Source organism: Canis lupus, chromosome 20, assembly GCF_048164855.1.
Source record: "Canis lupus baileyi chromosome 20, mCanLup2.hap1, whole genome shotgun sequence".
NCBI classification, from domain to species: domain Eukaryota; kingdom Metazoa; phylum Chordata; class Mammalia; order Carnivora; family Canidae; genus Canis; species Canis lupus.
The window spans coordinates 58,195,341-58,212,723 of NC_132857.1; the positions used below are offsets into that span (position 1 = coordinate 58,195,341).

At 54.4% G+C, this 17,383-nt stretch overlaps 1 protein-coding gene across 5 annotated transcripts in view; it reads right to left on the reverse strand.

Moving 5' to 3' along the window:
* The window catches only part of CACNB4 (calcium voltage-gated channel auxiliary subunit beta 4), a 221,948-nt gene that overhangs the window by 34,645 nt on the left and 169,920 nt on the right, over window positions 1-17,383 (reverse strand). For 2 of the 5 annotated variants that reach the window (XM_072789208.1, XM_072789209.1), the window contains 7 exons: window positions 14,220-14,339; window positions 12,807-12,929; window positions 6,206-6,336; window positions 3,501-3,577; window positions 2,215-2,234; window positions 1,910-1,990; window positions 447-505 (listed from right to left, as the gene is read on the reverse strand). In XM_072789208.1, coding sequence (XP_072645309.1) covers window positions 447-505; window positions 1,910-1,990; window positions 2,215-2,234; window positions 3,501-3,577; window positions 6,206-6,336; window positions 12,807-12,929; window positions 14,220-14,339 — 611 coding nt within the window. Of the gene's footprint in view, window positions 1-446; window positions 506-1,909; window positions 1,991-2,214; window positions 2,235-3,500; window positions 3,578-6,205; window positions 6,337-6,510; window positions 6,696-11,285; window positions 11,372-12,806; window positions 12,930-14,219; window positions 14,340-17,383 lie in introns of those variants that run through there. The other 3 variants (XM_072789210.1, XM_072789212.1, XM_072789211.1) reach the window with 3 other exon arrangements.

The window sequence follows — 17,383 nt, forward strand, 5'->3', positions numbered from 1 at the left end:
TTTATACCTTTGCATGAGACACACATACATGCACACACACACACACACACACACACATACTCATGCACGGTTCCCAAGTATTACTACCAGTTTGACCAGCGAGCCACCAGGTTTATCAGAAATATTCTACATTTTCATTAATATTTTTCACAAAATAAGTTTGGCATGAATTCACTAACAAGCAAGGAAATAGAGACCAACACATACATTTAATTAAAACAAATGGGTTATTTTCCTTCTCAAGGTCCTCTCTCCCTTGGGGATTCAATGCTATACTTCATAACTTCATATCTTCAGAATTCTTTCACTGTTTTCTTCCCTGAACACTGAGTTAACTTTTAATTAGAGAGCTTCTGCAATCACTGGAAACACAGATCCACAAATCAATTCATCATACATGTTCAGTTAAAGGAAGATAAAAATACAAAAACATCTGTATGTCTCACCTCCCATCAAACCTGTGCTTCAGGAAATCAAAGAGGGCTTTCTGCATCATGTCTGTTACCTTTGCAGAGGTGAGAAAAAGAGAATGAGGCAAACACACGCAGAGACAGAGAGAGAGAGAAGTCAAAGGTGAGAGAGGTGGAAGGAAGGGACCCTTTGAGCAGAGACCCTACCCGGCCTGTTGTCTCGGAGGCGGTAGGGCAGGTTACTGGAAGGCATCGCTCATGCTTAACCACTTAAAGGGACTGAACTCTCCCCCTTGGGCGTCCTCTAGGGTGTTGGGGCATGACCCAGCAGTGGTCGCTAGACCCAAGACAGACTCCCTTCCCTTCGTAGTGACAGAAGGGCAGCCAAGAGGCCACAATGGGCTGGCTTGGCTGGCAGGTGCCGCCTGAGTGGTGCTCGCCTCCAGCGAGGAGCAGCTGGAGCCCAGGACCCAGCCTCCCCGTGGTAGGAATTCTCCATCGCTATAGCTCGTCTGACATTCCCCACTTAGAGGCCAAGGGGACGAGGGAAGAAGGAGGGAGACTGGCAGGGGGGAGGAGAAGGGGATGGGATTCTTGGGTCTGCCTTAACAAGATTCGTTACTTCGTTCAATAAATGTGTATTGAGGCCTATGTGATGGACACTGTCCTAGCTCAGTGGGAATGTACCCTGCGGGTTGCCCACCTTCAGAGTTAACGTCCTGCATCTCCTCTATGCTAGCACAAAGTCCGAATGGCATCGTCTGAAATGTAGGACCCCTGAGTCTTTACTCTTTTCCTCCTTACGTGGTATTGTTTAATCTCTGAACAAGCTCATTAATGTTTCCACTGGAGGTTTTCCCCCCTTCTGTGTCCTTAAAATAAATAAGCACAGAAATATTTGGTGGGGTATGCCATCATCTTGAGCACCCAGCAAGGTGAGATTTGTTGGTGCTCTGAAGGTTCAGGTTTGCTGGCAGGTTTGCTGCCTACATGTTCTCCTACGCTGTTAATACTCCATTATTTCTTTGTTTTTTTTAAAGTAAGCTCTACACCCAATGTGGAGCTTGAGCTTATGACCCCAAGATCAAGAGCTGCGTGCTCTACCACTGAGCCAGCCGGGTGCCCCATACTTGATTATTTCTTTTTATTTTTCTCGTACTTGATTATTTCTAATCGTAATAGGAATGGTTGAGACAGAGTCCTTCACTTTGAATTTAATGCAGAGCAAACCGTTGACCAGAACTTTCCACTATAAATGTTTTAAGGGATATATTTCTAAACAAAGAGATACATGTAAGAGGAGGAGTGTCCCAGAAAGGGAAGGAAGAGTGAAAGGCCACATAGGCCCCGCACTGTGTGCCCCCCACCCCCGCCTTCACATGAGGGGAGTTGGCCCCACAGGTAGCCAGGTGTAAGCAGACTCCGGAAGAGCAAGCCCCCGACAGCTGTTTCCTAGACTCCTGATCAAGAACCGAAGCGAAACAGATTGGAATTTGTACCTCATAACCCTTCAGTGACGGCCCCACTAACACCACTGGACGCATGGATGGCACGACATCATAAGGAGGAATGTGCTCCGTCTGAAAAAGATGATTTGACACGCGTGACAAGGTGAGGCTAAGCACACCTCCTCGACAGCCACAGCACTCACAATTCTCAGGTCAAATGAGAAATGATTACCACGGGTCCCCACCGAGGAGGCTCCTCCCTTGTTTTATGGCCATTTGGGTCACTGAAATGGAGCATTGCAGGCACGTATGGATAGAGACCTTAACGGTAGATTTAAAAAGGAAACACGACTTACCACTTTTTGCTTCTGTTTTGCTAAAAGACAACAATGAGAGCCATATCAAAATACGTAATCTCTGTAAGTGATAGTACATGATTTTAAAAGATGGGAGAAGGTACCAATTTTTCCCTATGATTTTCATCATTTCACAATCCCCCACTCTGAAGAGCACTACTCTACTATTTCATTCCGGACAAGACAATTTTGAAGAGGAAAAAAAAAAAAAAGGCAGTTTCCTCCTTGTACGCATGACCTTATACCCTGACTTCCCATTGGGTGTGGAGGGTGGACTTTCTCATAACGCGGGAAGTTCTGGGCCAGCTGTGGGCCACAGGCTGCTCCCTGCTGGACACACAGCACGCAATGTAGCTGAGAACAACGTGGACGAATAAAATTTGATAAAAGGGAACTTGGAATAACGATTTAGGTAAAAATGATCATCACCTCAATCACTAGTTATTTTAGGATTTGTGATTTTGATGGCCCATGAGGAAATTTTGCAATCCTATATGTAAGTTTTTCGCCTACTTTCCGGGATATTGACACATTTTTCCTCGTTACGTTGTTCTTAATTTCAAATAAACCCATATCCAGTCATTCCTGTTCTTTCTTGTCTGGAATAGTACAAAGCTGCAATGATGTAAATGTCCAACCGACGGGGATGAGGCAAAATATTTTGACGTCTGATTAAACTGGTTCCGTGGTCACCCAAGCAGGTCCAGTCCATCTGAGGACAACCTGGAGACCTACTTCCGTTCAGAGACCGGGAGCTCAGGAAGGATCCAGACGAACAAGAACCCCGGACTCTTATCTGCTGTCCAAATAGAAATGAGGTCGTCCAGGCTTATTCAACGCTTCAACCCTCCCAACCTCCACGGCCCGGGCTGTACCGTCCTAAAGTTCCCCATGGAGACTGGAACAGAGCATTTTCTTAAGAGTCTACAACTTTTTTTTTTTTTTCTTTTAATTGGCCTTCACCATCTTAAAGTCTGTTGGGTTCTTGGGTGGAATAATACACTTGCTTCAGATTGAATTGCACAATGGACAGTTACTGGCTCTGGGGGGGGAATAAGACTTTTCAAAATTAGATCATAATGATTTGGATTTTTGGCACCCAAGCACCCTTTAAATTGAATAAATCGAATCACTATAGAAAGAAAGTGAGCAACGAAATACTAAGTAGAAGAATCTTTAAATCAAGGCTTTAAATCATTTCCAAATTAGTAAAAATACTCGCGGGTATGTTCAAACATTAAGAAAGGGAAACATTCCATTAGAAGGAGATAAAGTAAAACCCTCACCTGTTGATGTGGGTGTTGCTCGAAATGTCCCTGATACCATTTCTCCAAGACTTGAAGAAGAATTTCCACTGGATTTCCTAGGATATAGGAAAGGAACTTAGGACTCATTCCCCAGATTCCTCGCAAATAGAACTTGAGAGTACAAAGCTTTCTTTGGCCTAAATCCTACTAAATAATTCAAAACACATCAAATCCTGCTTTGGAGAAGAACTTCAAGAATCTGTCCAAATGTTTTCTTTGACCTGTTTTGCAGAGAAGTTGGGGGACCTAACAGGGACCTGCAAATACTTGGCAAAAAGTATCTCTCCTAGTTACTCAATGCAGAAATCCGGCGGAAAAATCACGGACAAAAACAGTCTCGCGAATTGAGGCTTAACTAACACCAGTCATCCACGCACCAGTGGGATGACAGCTCAAAACAAGCCATCAGAGCCAGAAGAGGCATTTCTTTTTAAAAGTGATTATATGGGAGTCAGAATTAGGAAAAGATGGTAAGGATTTGGCCACAAATATTATCTGTGACCACTCCTCGTGTGAGAGCCCGCAGGGGCCCTTGGGAGCCAACCCTTCCTACTTCTCCGGGGTTCCTTCCTCTCAGGCTTGATCTCACAACCCCGAGATCACGTCTGACCTACAGACTCTAGGTCATAACACTCTAGTTTCTCATCCTGGCTTTGCCATTTGCTAGTTGCGGGACCTTGGCATATCACACTTCGTGTTTTTGAGCCTCAGTTTCCCTATCTATAGAATCAGTTACATCTCATGGGTTGGTGTGAAGAAAAAATAAGATCATGTCTATGAGCTCTTCGTTTTACCCTTTTAGTTCCAAAGTACAGAATAACATTATTGTTTTCAAAGATTCTATTCATTTATTTTAGAGAGAAATAGAGAGAAAGCACAAGTAGGGGGCAGGGGCAGAGGGAGAGGGAGAGAGAGCACCGTAAGCAGGCTTCAACATAGGGCTCGATCTCACAACCCCGAGATCATCACCTGAACCGAAATCAAGAGTCGGGCGCTTACTGACTGAGCCACCCAGGTGCCCCAGGACATAATCACATTATGAACTAATCATAACAAAATAACTACTTTGGAAATGATAATAATACATTTATTATTTCATTCAATGAACTTTTGTTGAGTACCCGTTGTTCTAGAAACTAGGAACACAACAGTAGGGGGAAAAGACAAAAATCCTTTCCCTACAGAGACAGATTTTAGTAGGAGACACCACCGTCAAACAGATGAACAGATAAATATATAGTATTTCTGACAGTTCTAAGTGCAATGGAGAAAATGAAGTCAGGAGAGAGATAGGAAGCAAGGGGAGGGAAGTGGGTACAATTTTAAAGACGGTGGCTGGAAAGGGGTCACTGAAAAGGTGATATTTAACAAAAATCTGAAGCAGATGAAGGAGTAATCTGGTGGAAATATGAAGAAAAGGATTCCAGTAAGAAGAAACTAGCAAGCGCAAAGGTCCTGAGGTCGGAACATGCATTCCCGATTGTGTTTAAGGAGCAGCAAGAGAGTAAACAGTCAAGAGTAGGAATAAGATAAATTAATAGTTAATAATATTATAGGCATGTGATATCCTAAAAAAAGATTGATAATTAAAAGTGGGGCAGGGGCACCTGAGTGGATCAGTCAGTTAAGCATCCCTTGTTCCCAGCTCAGGTCTTACTTGATCTTAGGGTTGTGAGTTCAAGCCTTGCTTTTGGTTCCATGCTGGGCATGGAGCCTACTTGAAAAAAAATTTAAAGATTAAAAATTAAAATTAAAAAAAAATGGGGCTAACTGTGCTTTTGGGATGTCTCGTCACTGTTTACGGAGCTCCCGGTAAGACAAGGCAAAAGGGCCCCCAAAGAACGGAGGAGTTTCTGAAGCAGAAAAGGATCCGGCAGAAAAAGGAAGTTGAGGGAGGTGGGAGGTGGGCAGGGGACTGGGGGACGGGCACCTGATGGGACGAGCGCTGGGTGTGAGGCTGTATGTTGGCAAATCGAATTTAAATCCAAAAGTTTTTTTCTAAAAAGGAAGTTGAGAGTCAAAAAGGAAGAACTGAGCCTATGTTGGGTCTTTCAAAAAAAAAAAAAAGATAACAGATATCAAATTCACGCTTCGGGGTAGGTTCCCAATACGTGCAGGCTCAGTGTGACCCTGGTTTCTCCTTTCCAGGGCTTGCATGTCTCCCCGGGACCTACAAATACCTACACTCTGAGGTTTTTGTGGCTGTGTCATTAGTTCGCTAGAGGGTGGTTCATCCCACGTTAGACGGTGTCTTCATCCCGCTGCAAGAGATGGCAGATGCCCTGGGTAGAGAAGGGGGTTTGCAGGCCTGTGGGGCACCAGTGTACCCTGCCCCCCACGCCGCCTGAGAGAGGGTCTCTGAGAGCCAGCAGGGAGGCCCAGCGGGTCAGGCCCGGCTCCCACCTGCACGGTGAGCGCGGGGAGGCCTTGCCGGGGCCACAGAGCAGAGTCCGCCGCGGGTGCGCGTGGGTGCCAGCTGGCGCCCGCCTCAGCACGCCGTGGGGCGCGTCCTCCCGGAGCCCCTTTGCGTCACTTCCAAAAACACCTCGTACACAGAGAAGCCCCCTTTACTCTGAGAGCGTGTGTTTTTCACTGAATAAGCGAACTTGAAAACACCATCTTATTTCTCTACCCCCCCCGCCCCCCCCAAAAAAAATCCATTTATAGAAACGAAGGCGCCTTACCCTCCGTGAAAACGTCCCCTTTTCTGTTCTTGCTGAATCCGTATGTTCTCCAGTCTGAGCGGACTTGGGATGAAGCCAATCTCGCACCCCTCTTTCACCAGCCTTCCTATCCACCAATCATTGTTGTATTTCTGGAATGCAGACGTAGAACTGCTATCAGTAGTAATTCGCTTACCTTCACGTGGCCTTCATTAGTTTCCGAGGCGAGGAACCCGACGCTCAGTCTGCGTTAACCGCGCTCCTGTGGTGTTGCACCCGGTTAGAGGTACCCCTGCACCCGCACACTAAAGCTGAAGTCTGCACACCGAAGGCCCCAGAGAGCAAATGATCCAGGCTTTGCAGGCCACGCGGTCTCTGTCGCCACTATTTAAACCCGCTGTTGTCCCGCGTAAGCGACCACAGACGGCGCGTACTCCGTGTTTCAGCTCGCTTTCCTTGCTACAAGGGACGGCAGGCTAGACCCGGCCGCAGGCCACGGTTTGCCCATCCCTGGGCTGCAGGTGGGGCCCGACCTCTGGATTCCTTTGGTCCTTGTCAAGCAGCCCCAGCCGATGACGAAAGAGTAGATTCTACCGGGATAAGTACAGCGTAACTGGAAGCCTGGAGAGCAAGGCGGACACATCCGGGGCGAAATACGCTCCGCTGTCACTATCTGTCAAAAGCCCTCAGCTAAAGGCTCCGGGACACTGTCTGTCGTCTGTTCTCGATGGAGAATTGTGGTCTTCCAGCTTTACTAGTCAAGATCCATCTCCCCGCCCGATGAACACGAAGCCTATTCTTACAGAGTAGAGCTTACACGTTGCTGCAAACGCGTGCAACGTTTGAAACGGTCTCCAGTGGCCTCAAGTCCAATAGCGACACCAGGAATTCCATCCACATGAAGTTCTGCGACACAAAGAATCAGAAAATAAAGCCACGCGAAGGCTTGGGCCAGCCTGGGCGTAAGACTCGGTGAACACGGTGAGCGAAACCGTCTTTGCGATTACACATTTGCTGGAGCCTAGCTCCGAGGCCGCGTTTATTTTTTTATTTTTATTTTGTTTTTAAAGATTTTATTTATTTATTCATGAAAGACAAAGAGAGAGACAGAGACACAGGCAGAGGGAGAAGCAGGCTCCATGCAGGGAGCCTGACGTGGGACTTGATCCCGGGTCTCCAGGATCACGCCCTGGGCTGAAGGCAGCGCTAAACCGCTGAGCCCCCCAGGGATCCCCCGAGGCCGCGTTTAACACAGGCCACCTGCCTCAAGGGACGGTGTCCGGTAGGTGATGCTTAGGAAGCAGGTGCCAGCCCTATGGTTCCCGTCCTCCGCAGATGATTCCAATAACTTTGTCTTCATCTGTATCGGGCGAGGTAACACTCTTCCTCTCGGATCCAAAAAGTATCCGCGTTTCCCGGAATGAAAACCTCTACGTCGTGGACTTTGCTTAGCTCAAAGCGAGACTTACACGCACAGGACGCGGACGCACTGAGAGGGAGGGGCGGATGGTTTCCTGAAGTCGCTGCCGCATGAAACTCTGCGGAGCTTTGAGCAATCCTCAGCAACAGCCTCACACTCAGAAAAGCAGAACCAAAGTGGCTTCGGGATGTGGCCTTTGTGAGGGACGCAGCCCCTACCCGGGGCGTGCAGGGCGTGCACTGTGAGACTGCACTTGAGAAATTTGATGTGACCTAATATAAAATCTTGAACAGCCAAAGTCTTGGTTTTTCCCGCCTTCCCATCTCGTATTTCAGGGTAACAGGCCTGAAAGAACGTGCCCGTTTGTTCTGGAATTAACAAAAGGCAAGGGGACCCCGCCGTAGAGCCTTGGGTGCTGGGTCTGGAGCGTAAGTGCTCTTGCGGTGGGGACGGAGCAGGCCACGGGGCAGTAAGCTCCTTCCTGAACGGCGAGCGGGCCCACGGGAACAGGACCGCGCTACGTGGCACCCGGGCGCCCTCGAAGGGCCTCCGGGGACGGTGGACGGCAGCCTCCCGATCTGCTCTAGCTCCGTTCTAGGACGCGGCTAACGCTCAGCGAGACTCTGGCTCGGGGGCAATAAGGGTCTTTGAGCTTCCCGGCAGGCGGCCGCCTCCGACGGTCAAGAGCTTGCACATTCGGCAGGTGGCCTACGCGATCCGCGGAGCTGCGGCTTCTCCGTGCACGTAGGCCTCTCCCGACTGAGGAAGGTCACGGCGGAGCACGGGGGCGGGGGGGTGGGGCGCCTAGAGGACGGGGCAGGGGGGCCCGAGGGCCTTCACCTGTGCTCCAGAAATGTGTTAGTTTGTGCCGATGTGCTGGGGCGCGGGGCCCGGGTCTGGAAGGTCGCCTTGGTGCTGCTCCAGTCCTCGCTTCCGTTTCCCGAACACGGTTAGCCCTTTCTTACTGGATATTATCTGAAAGCACGTGGTTCCGACCCACGCGGATCCGCAGCCCGCCACCCTACGTCGGGCTGCCCGCCTGAACGGAAGGTCACTCACTGATCCAGGAACCTATAAATCGCAAAGCAACCAACCGGGCCACCGGAGACCCCGGAGGGAGCGAAGGCGAGCAGCGACCCGGGAGGCTGGGATGTGGCTGCGCGTGCGTCCCGTGCGCGAGGCCTTCGCTCACCTTTCGAAGCTCTGCGTCTCCCTGGAAACAGCGGGTGCCGGCCGTCGAGGAGTACGGTTTGGTCATTTTTGACGGACACGGTGGGACAAGCAACGTGACCGTTCAGACGCGGGGCCACGTGTTTCAGGCTCAGGGGCCTTGTCTACTCGGCAGACGTGGACACCCCCGCCTCACACACGTCTGAAGATGCGGAGGCCGTGGAGTGGACGCTTCTGGGTCCTGGGTCCTGGGTCCTGGGTCCTGGGGCAGCAAGGCTGTGATGTGGCTCCGGCAGGGGCCCAGCGGGGCTGCTGGGCACCCAGGACCCACCAACGTCTCCATCCACAAGGGCCTCCAACCATCTATCTTCCCTAGATCCTATCCCTACCGCGTGTCCCTAAGGGCCTGGTTTGGGGTACTTTCAGGACTTCTGGGGGGCTGCATTGTCACACATGCCATGTCCACGGCAGCTGCCTGCTAGCGAGGCTCTGAGCAGGGCGTCTGTGCCCATCCTCTCCCTCGGGTCACGGCGAGTGAGGAGTCGCCCTCCCATCACAAATGCGCCCCCAGCCGGGGCCGGGATCCCACCCTCTTGCCTACTCAAACCCTGCACCCCCTCGCCGAGCTTTCCTTCCCCGTCCGCCTCTCCGCCGCCGTCGGTTAACGTCAAGCCGGCGCACGTGCTCCAAGAGCCCCCATCTCGGAAGGGAACCTCTGACTCCATCGTCTGCATCTGCAGGCTAGACTGGCCGCGTCCTCTCCCTCGAGGGCAGGCTCTGCGCTTGCCAGAAGCGCCTCCTGACGGGCCCTTCTCTCCTCATCCTCCTTCGTTCGGCTTCCAGACAACCGTCCCGATGACTCCCACGCGGCTGACCCCCGGATGCCAGCCCAGAGTCCGTTCCCCACTCCTCACTCGCCACGGCTGGTGGCTTCCTCCTCGGGGACACTCCTCCCCTGCTGCCCATGCATCGCTCCGCCCTGGTTTTCCCCGCGTATCTCGGGCTCCTCCTGCTCCGCTTCCTTGTCTGTGAGGCCATTCACGTGGACCACCTGTGCAGGACGCAATCCCTTCAGATTTGCCGTCAGGCTGCCTTCTCTCCTCCCGCTCCTCCCTCTCTAGGGGACTTGGATCATCATCACAGCTCTAAACGCCACACGTCAACTAATGACCTGAACTGACACCTTTGGCCCAACCTTTCCCCCAAGTTCCAGATTCGTACGTCGAGCTTCCACTTGACACGTCCTTTGAGATGTCCCCTCCCCAGCGGGCCCCTCCATCCCCACCTCAGGCGTCTGCATCCCGGTTGCTCAGGTCACAAACCTCGACCTCCTTGACCACGCACGCGTTCTCCCGCACCTTAGGCTCGTCCCCTGCTCCATCACCAGCTCTCCTCGCCGAATGCCGGCCACACACCTCCGGCCTCCAATCTGTCTACCTCTTTCCCTCTCGCTGCTGCCACGCGGGCTCAGTGCCACGGTCTCTCACCGAGAATGGTGCTAACGGTCTCCCTGGCTCCACACTGACCCGCCCTACCCAACCCCCCCATCCATCGCGCATCGTCTCTACGATAATCAGAACAGCTTAAAAAAAATAAATAAATTCATCCCACTCCTTTGTTTTTAAAGTCTTCGGCGGCTTCTTACCACAAATAGAATAAAATGTCTCATTGCACATGGTGCCTCCTCTCCCTAGAAGGCTCCTCTTGCTCTCCTTGAGGTTGGCTCCCCTTCGGCTGTCAGGTCACATCATCCAAAAGGCCTTCTCTGGTCACCCCCGTATTTAACAGGATATGTGACGTTCTCATCCCTCTACTTCAAATTTTTGAGCATCTGCTTCATTTCCTCCCCCCCCCCTCAAAGCATTCACGGTTTGGAATCATTTATTTATGATCTGTCTCCCCACTGGATTGACGTCCACGAGGAACTGGAATCTGTCTGCTTTGCTGACAACACCTGCCAGGGCCGGGCACGGGCTAAAGGCTCAAGAACGAGACCTTGAATGAGAACCGGAGCAAAGGGACAGTGTAGACAGAGCCCCAGCCAGCTCACACGGCCACGGCGCAGACACCCAGAGGCCGGACCTGCTTGCCACCAAAGCGTCAGAACTCTGTACGTCTCGGTGTCACTAGCGCCATCGTAGAATGCGGAGCTTCAGAGACAACGATTTTCAGAGCAGTCATACATTCACCGCGTGCAGCTCGTTTAGGACCGGCGGGCGGGGTGGCAGGTGCAGGTGTCCCAGCGACGTGGAGTGGTCGCCGTATGTCGATCACATGCCTCAGGTGTCCCTTTACTGTCCCCCTCTCTTTTTCCTAAAACCGGTTTCCGTCGCCTCCGTCCTCGCAGAGCCACTGGCAAGTAGGGACGCCGTCCGCCCTCTGCCGTCCGCCGTCCGCCCCCCGGCCCCATCGGGAAGCCCCGGGCAGAAGGAGGCGGGAGGACCGCGCCCCTCCTCGGCCTCGTTCCTCAGGCCGCCTCCCAGACGCTGTCCCTCCCCTCTCCGCCGGCACCTCACGCAATCAGCGGTGGTTTCTCCCTCCAACGTGTCCCTGGGCTCAACGTCTCCGCGTGGCTAACAGGCTGAAATCCTTCCTACCTTAAAAAAATAAAGACGCAAATAAAAATTTAAAGACACTCCCTCGATTCTATAACTGACCTTTTTTTTTTTTTTTTTTTTTTTTTCTCTCCTTTTCAACTCAAAGCTTTTAGGGAGAGCAAACCGCTCTTCCTGTCCTCTGGCCCCCAGATTATGCGGGTAGAGGCCCATCGGGGCTTCACGAGGCTCTCACGCCCCGGACGCGTGGCTCCTAAAGCCTAAGTCCTGCGCACACGCTCCCTGCAACAAGGCGTCCCTCTACCTTCCTTATTCTGCCCCCGCGCCCCCTCCGTCCGTCCGAGCACACCCTCCCTTCTTTATTTGGAAAACCCGCACGGCCTCTGCCCTCCGAGGGAGCTCCACGGCTGGCCGTTCTCCATCGTCCTGTTTCACTGCCTCCGCCCTCGCTGCCCGTGTGCAATCTCCCGGCCGCGTCCGGGCGCCCTTCACTGCCCTCCCGCCTCGGCAGCCCCCTGGGCCCCTGCTATGCTAATACAAGGCCGGCTGCACCTGCCCACGCGTAAAACCCCTCCCCAGCCCGCTGCCGGCTCATGAGGCCCAGGCTCGTTCGCAGGCCACCCTCCGCGCCCTGGCCCGTCCCCTGTGCGGCTCCCTCCCCCTCGCACTGCCCTCCAGCCCCCGCGGCCGCCCAGCCTGAACCCCCCAGGCCCAGCCCTTCCCAGAGCTCCCGGGCCCCTGATCCTCCTCCCCCAGGCCAGGTGGTCCCCCAATACCCCTGCCTTTTTACTATGATGGAATTTATCACCCTGAGCAGACACCAGGCACCTGCCAGTCTCTTCCACCCGAGACCCGTGGGAACCGTGTGCCGTCATCTCTGATCTCGCAGCGCCCGGCACCACGTCCGAGATGAAGTAGGATTTCTAAATGAACGTTTTTGAGGCCATGATCCCACCTCTCGGGGTGCAAGGCCTCAAGTCCTCCCCGTGCTGCTCACTCCCTTAAGCTTCCTGGTTCCCGAAGTCCTCTGCCCTCTTCTTGACTTAACACTTCGATGGTTATGCTCCGTGTTGGTTCCACGGTCAAGGTCCGCGGGTTACGGCACAGACGTCTATAGCTACAATATCCCCTGTGAACGGTCCCTCAGGGGTGGGCGCCAGGCCACCAATTCCGGTTTCCCTAAGTTGGGTCCCTAGGTCTGTGCGGGCACACAGGGGCTTGAAAGGTGACCAGGGGACCACGGATCCGTCCTAACCCCCTCCTATGACGACCCCCTCCTATGATCCAATGTGACCATGCAAGCGACGCTCTTGGTCCCCTAAACCTCACTGACAACGAATGGATCTGGAAAGCCCCGAAATTAAGTGAGGTGACCCAGCGGCAGCTGCCCCGGGCTCCGCTCGGCTGTGTTTGGCTCAGAGCCGGCTCCGGCCCTCGCCTCCCGGAGCTCGGGGGACGCACAGAGTCCTACGTTTACCTCTTTAATGTGGAGAAAGTCCTTGGCATCAAAGGAAATGGCTGTGCTCGGGACGGGCACATCCTCATCCAACGCGCCGCAGTAGCTCACGTTCGTCTTCACAGCGAATGCCACGGGCTTGGACTGGGGACAGAAGCAGGGCGTGAGGACGGGGCAGGAAGGGGAGCCACTCCACGTCCCTGGCAGCCTGGACAAATCCCCCGCGAGGACTCGAAAAGGGATTCCTCGCCATCAGCCCGACCGCCTTCCCCGTCCTGCGCTACCCGCCAGGCGCCCCCCACCGAGGACCTGCCCTAACATCCTGGGGGGCGATGGGAGGACGGGGGGGGGGGGGCTCTCTTCTTGGCCCTCCACTCCTAAAACTGATTTTTGTCACTTTAAAGGGTGATAGATGCCCCTTGGGACACAGGAAATGTGGGCTAGGCCTTAAGTTAAAAGGAGGTGGGAGTAAAATCAATTTTTTAAAAAATTTTTTGAAGTAGCCTCAGGTCTGAAAACCCCTGTGGAATCCCCCTTAGTGGAGTGATCGCCTTGTCCTGCCCGGAAAGAGGAAGGCCAGTCAGGGGTAGACAGAAGGCCCGGCGTCCCCTCCAAGCCAGCGGGAGCTGGTTCTGATGCCTCCTAGGCCAAGTCCCCCCGCAGAGGCTCCCGGCGGACGCGGCCCCTCGGCTGAGGGTCCCTGCAAAAGCCACTAGACGGCCTGCGAGGAAGCGGACCCAAGCCGTGGCCACGAGGGAGGGCGCAGGTTCCTGGGATCCCGGGCCCCTGCCCGGCCGGCCCCGCACCCCTCCAGCCAAGCCAGTGGACAGACGGGCCCCGGCAGACACCCCGGATGGCGTCGCCCTCCTCCCACAGCTCTCAGAGAGCCTTTACTGTAAAAACAGAAGAAAGGAAGGGATTCGTATTATTTGAGCCTCCGTTTTTCCTCCGGAGGTCAGGCTGCATCAGTGCGCCCTGGACGCGTGTCACCGGGGGCAAGGGAGACCGGCGGGCCACAGCCTCAGTCTCGTTTTGCATAAAATCTGATGCAAAATGACATCAGACAGAGGGAGTCCAGGCTAAAAACAAAAACAAAAAAAAAAACCCGCTTGGAAGGCACAGAACGGGGATCCCGGGTGACTCCTCTCAGATCCAGAGCGGCAGCTTGCCCCGTTGCCTCCCGTGGGCACAGAGATGCGGGGGCCGTGCCCTCTGCACAGGCGAGGCCTCGGGGCCGTGGCTGCCTGCGGACAAGCTCTGCACCCACGGGGGGGTGGGGGTGCAGCGGGCAGCGGCGCCGGGGGACACAGGTGCGGGGCCCGGGCCTCGGTGGGGGCCCAGCCGCTCGGCCCGAGCCTGGCCAGCAGGTGCAGGCGGGGCCGGGGCGGCACCTGCGGGCGCTGCGCTGCGGAGCTAGCGAGGCTGGACAGTCACCTTGGCTCTCTCCAGCTGGATGGCGGCCTGCTGCTCCCTCTCCTGCCGAATCGCCTCCCGGTCCTCTTCCAGAGACACATCGGAGTCGGACGGCCTGCTGGTGTAGGAATCCGCTGAGCCCTGCAAGGGAACACCCAGAGCCGTTTACACCGAGGGTCGCGGCCTCCCCGTCGCGCAGCTCGCCCCTGCCGTCGGGCTCCGGGCACACGCTCACCGCGGCCGCGGGCGCATGGTCACGCCGACGCCCCAGGCCTCCCAGGGACCCGGGAGGTGGCCGGGCCACTGGTCAAGGGCCAGGAGCTGAGCGGCAGCGAACACGGCGCCGACCCCGCGCCCAGGTCTTGATGTTCTGGGCCCCCCGCGCGCCCAGCCGTAGTCCCGGTCTCCTGCTCACGCACGCGGGAGGGAACAAGGCCCTCAGCCCACGAGACGCGTCCGGTTGTGCCCACAGCTTGGGCTACAGAGGACGGCTCTACCCGAGATGTCCACGCCGCAACGCGGAGCCCTGCGGCCGTCATCGCGTCCCCCGAGCCGCTGTTCACACCGTCGAACCCACTGTGACAACCTCAGGCCCCGGGGGGCTCGGAAGGTGGCGTGTCCGACTCGCGGTCTCGACTCGGGCCATTTTCTCAGGGTTGTGAGCTCCGTGCCAGGCGTGGAGCTGCTTAGAGTGTCCCGCCCGCCGTCCCTCCCAGCTCCCCAACACAGCAAGCTCCAGTCACCGTCCCACGGGAGTCACACCCGGTCCCCGCGGCCACCACGCGTGAGCCTTCGGGTTGAACACAAGGCTGTCCTCGATGGCAGCACACAGCCCGAGACGCTACCTGAGCCACCCCGGCGTCCAGCCTCATGGACGTGGCCAAGGTGCTGGGGCCACCCAGCGTCACTCACTGCTCACGGCACAAGAGGACGTGAAAACTACAGCAGCTACTTAAAAAGTCAAAAAAAAAAATCCTTTAGGTTTGCCTCCCGGTTGCTAAGGAAACATCACCCTTGCCGTCCTTACGCTGCCGTTACAGGTTGGTGTCTGCGCAGACGATGACACTCGCACGGCACAGCTCTCGACAGACCCGCTGTACTCGGCGGGTTCCAGAAACGCGCACAGATTCTGGAAAGCGGAGATGTCCACGTAGCTGAGAACCTGCTACCCGCTGCACACACCGAAGCGCCCTAGGCATGGTGGCCGCCGAAACGGATCCTTTCAAGCTTCTCCTAAGCTCGGAAATGTCGGGCTTAGCGCAGATTTTCCCGGCGCCCGAGGACAGCGACCCCTGCTTAGAGGTCTCATCAGAATGCCCGACAGAGGCTGGTTCTGGATCCTGCCTCTGCAACTCACTCTGGAAAACCGCGCGGGCTGCCCTGGCCACTCCAGGCTCCACCGCTCCCTGCACACAAGTGGACGCCGCTTACTTGGAAGACGCGAACGGAGTAAGACGTGACGAGCAGCTAACCCCCCCGCACTGGGGCCAGCACACGGCTCGCTGCCTTGACGCCTCGCCCCCGAAGCCCTGGAACAGTGCGGAAGCCATGGGCTGACTGGGCAGAGCCCTCCACCGAGCTGCTCTCATGCTCCAACACCTCCTCCAGGATGCGGCACGTGGCAAGCGCAGACTAAACGGCCATTCTCTTCCCCGTCTCCTAGTCCTGACACACCTACGCTGGGTTAAAAGAAATCAACAGATGCTAATCATTTTTTCAACTCATTTATAATATACGTGCACAATAGCCCATCTCGGAAAGTCTCCATTTTTCTTGACGTATTTGTTGCCAAAAAACCCCAATGCTTCCCCCCAATGCTTTACTGCGATGTAATTGGCGTAGGACATCATGTAAGTTCCAGGTGTATGATTTGCTGAGACGATGCATTTATTTTTTTTTAATTTTTTTTTTATTTACTTATGATAGTCACAGAGAGAGAGAGAGAGAGAGGCAGAGACATAGGCAGAGGGAGAAGCAGGCTCCATGCACCGGGAGCCTGACATGGGATTCGATCCTGGGTCTCCAGGATCGCGCCCTGGGCCAAAGGCAGGTGCTAAACCGCTGCGCCACCCAGGGATCCCAAACGATGCATTTATAAGTTGCAAAATGATCACACCTGTGGTAACTGCAATGTGCCCAAACCCAGGCCCTTGATGCGGTGCTTTTGGGGCACGTGGGGGGCTCAGGGGGTGAGCATCTGCCTTCAGCTCAGGGCGTGACCCTGGGGGCCTGGGATCGAGTCTCGTGTCGGGCTCCCTGCATGGAGCCTGCTTCTCCCTCTGCCTGTGTCTCTGCTTCTCTCTCTGTGTCTCTCATGAATAAATAAAATAATTCAAAAAAAAAAAAAAAGGAAAAGAAAAGAAAGTGCCCTTTATAGGGTAAATGGATTTGTCAAGCAAATCATAACCAAATTCCTCTGTGCAGAAGTGCTTGGGGAAAATCTGGATGTACAAGATGGATCGGAACAGGGTGACCGACTATTCTGGAGACCCCTCATTGCTAGAAAAAAAGAAAGCTACCTTGAAGTCCTTTAAATGGGTTCTCTTGGAACACATCTTTTGTCCAAATTTAGGCGGACCTGCAAAAAATCCAGGGTAAGAGAGAAAGAAAACAGTGTCTCTAAAATGCTACATATGAGAGCCGGTCGGAGCTAGCTGGAGGTGCCGCCCCGCTGACGGGTGGCACGTGCCATCCATCATTTTAAGCTCCTGGACTGGCTGCGTGACGATGCCTGGGCCGCCTCGGGATCGTGCTGCGCGGAGTCAGGAAGGAGGCACCTGCCGCGTGCTGAGACCGTGTGCTGGGGAGGCCGGTGGCCGCAGCCCAGGAGCGGGCAGGCTGCCTGCTGGAGCCGCGAGCGGGCGACCGCCACAGGCCGCCGGGGACTCGGGGCACGGCTCACCCCCAAACCACCGTGACGACTCCTCATCCCGGCGTCCCCTCACCTCCGGGCACGCAGGAGGCGACTCAAAGGGCTCCTGCAAATGAACTCGATTTTGAAATGGGAACAAGACTGTGAAAATTTCAAAATTACGTAATGAGCTCTACTATTGCCAAATGTGTGAAAGCAGAAGCTTCTGTTTACTTCCCTGTTTCTAAGAATATTGGTAGAGGGAAAGCTAAAGCACCAGGACGTTCGATATTCGTTTTCATAATCACGGCGTTACATCATTTCCACATTTACT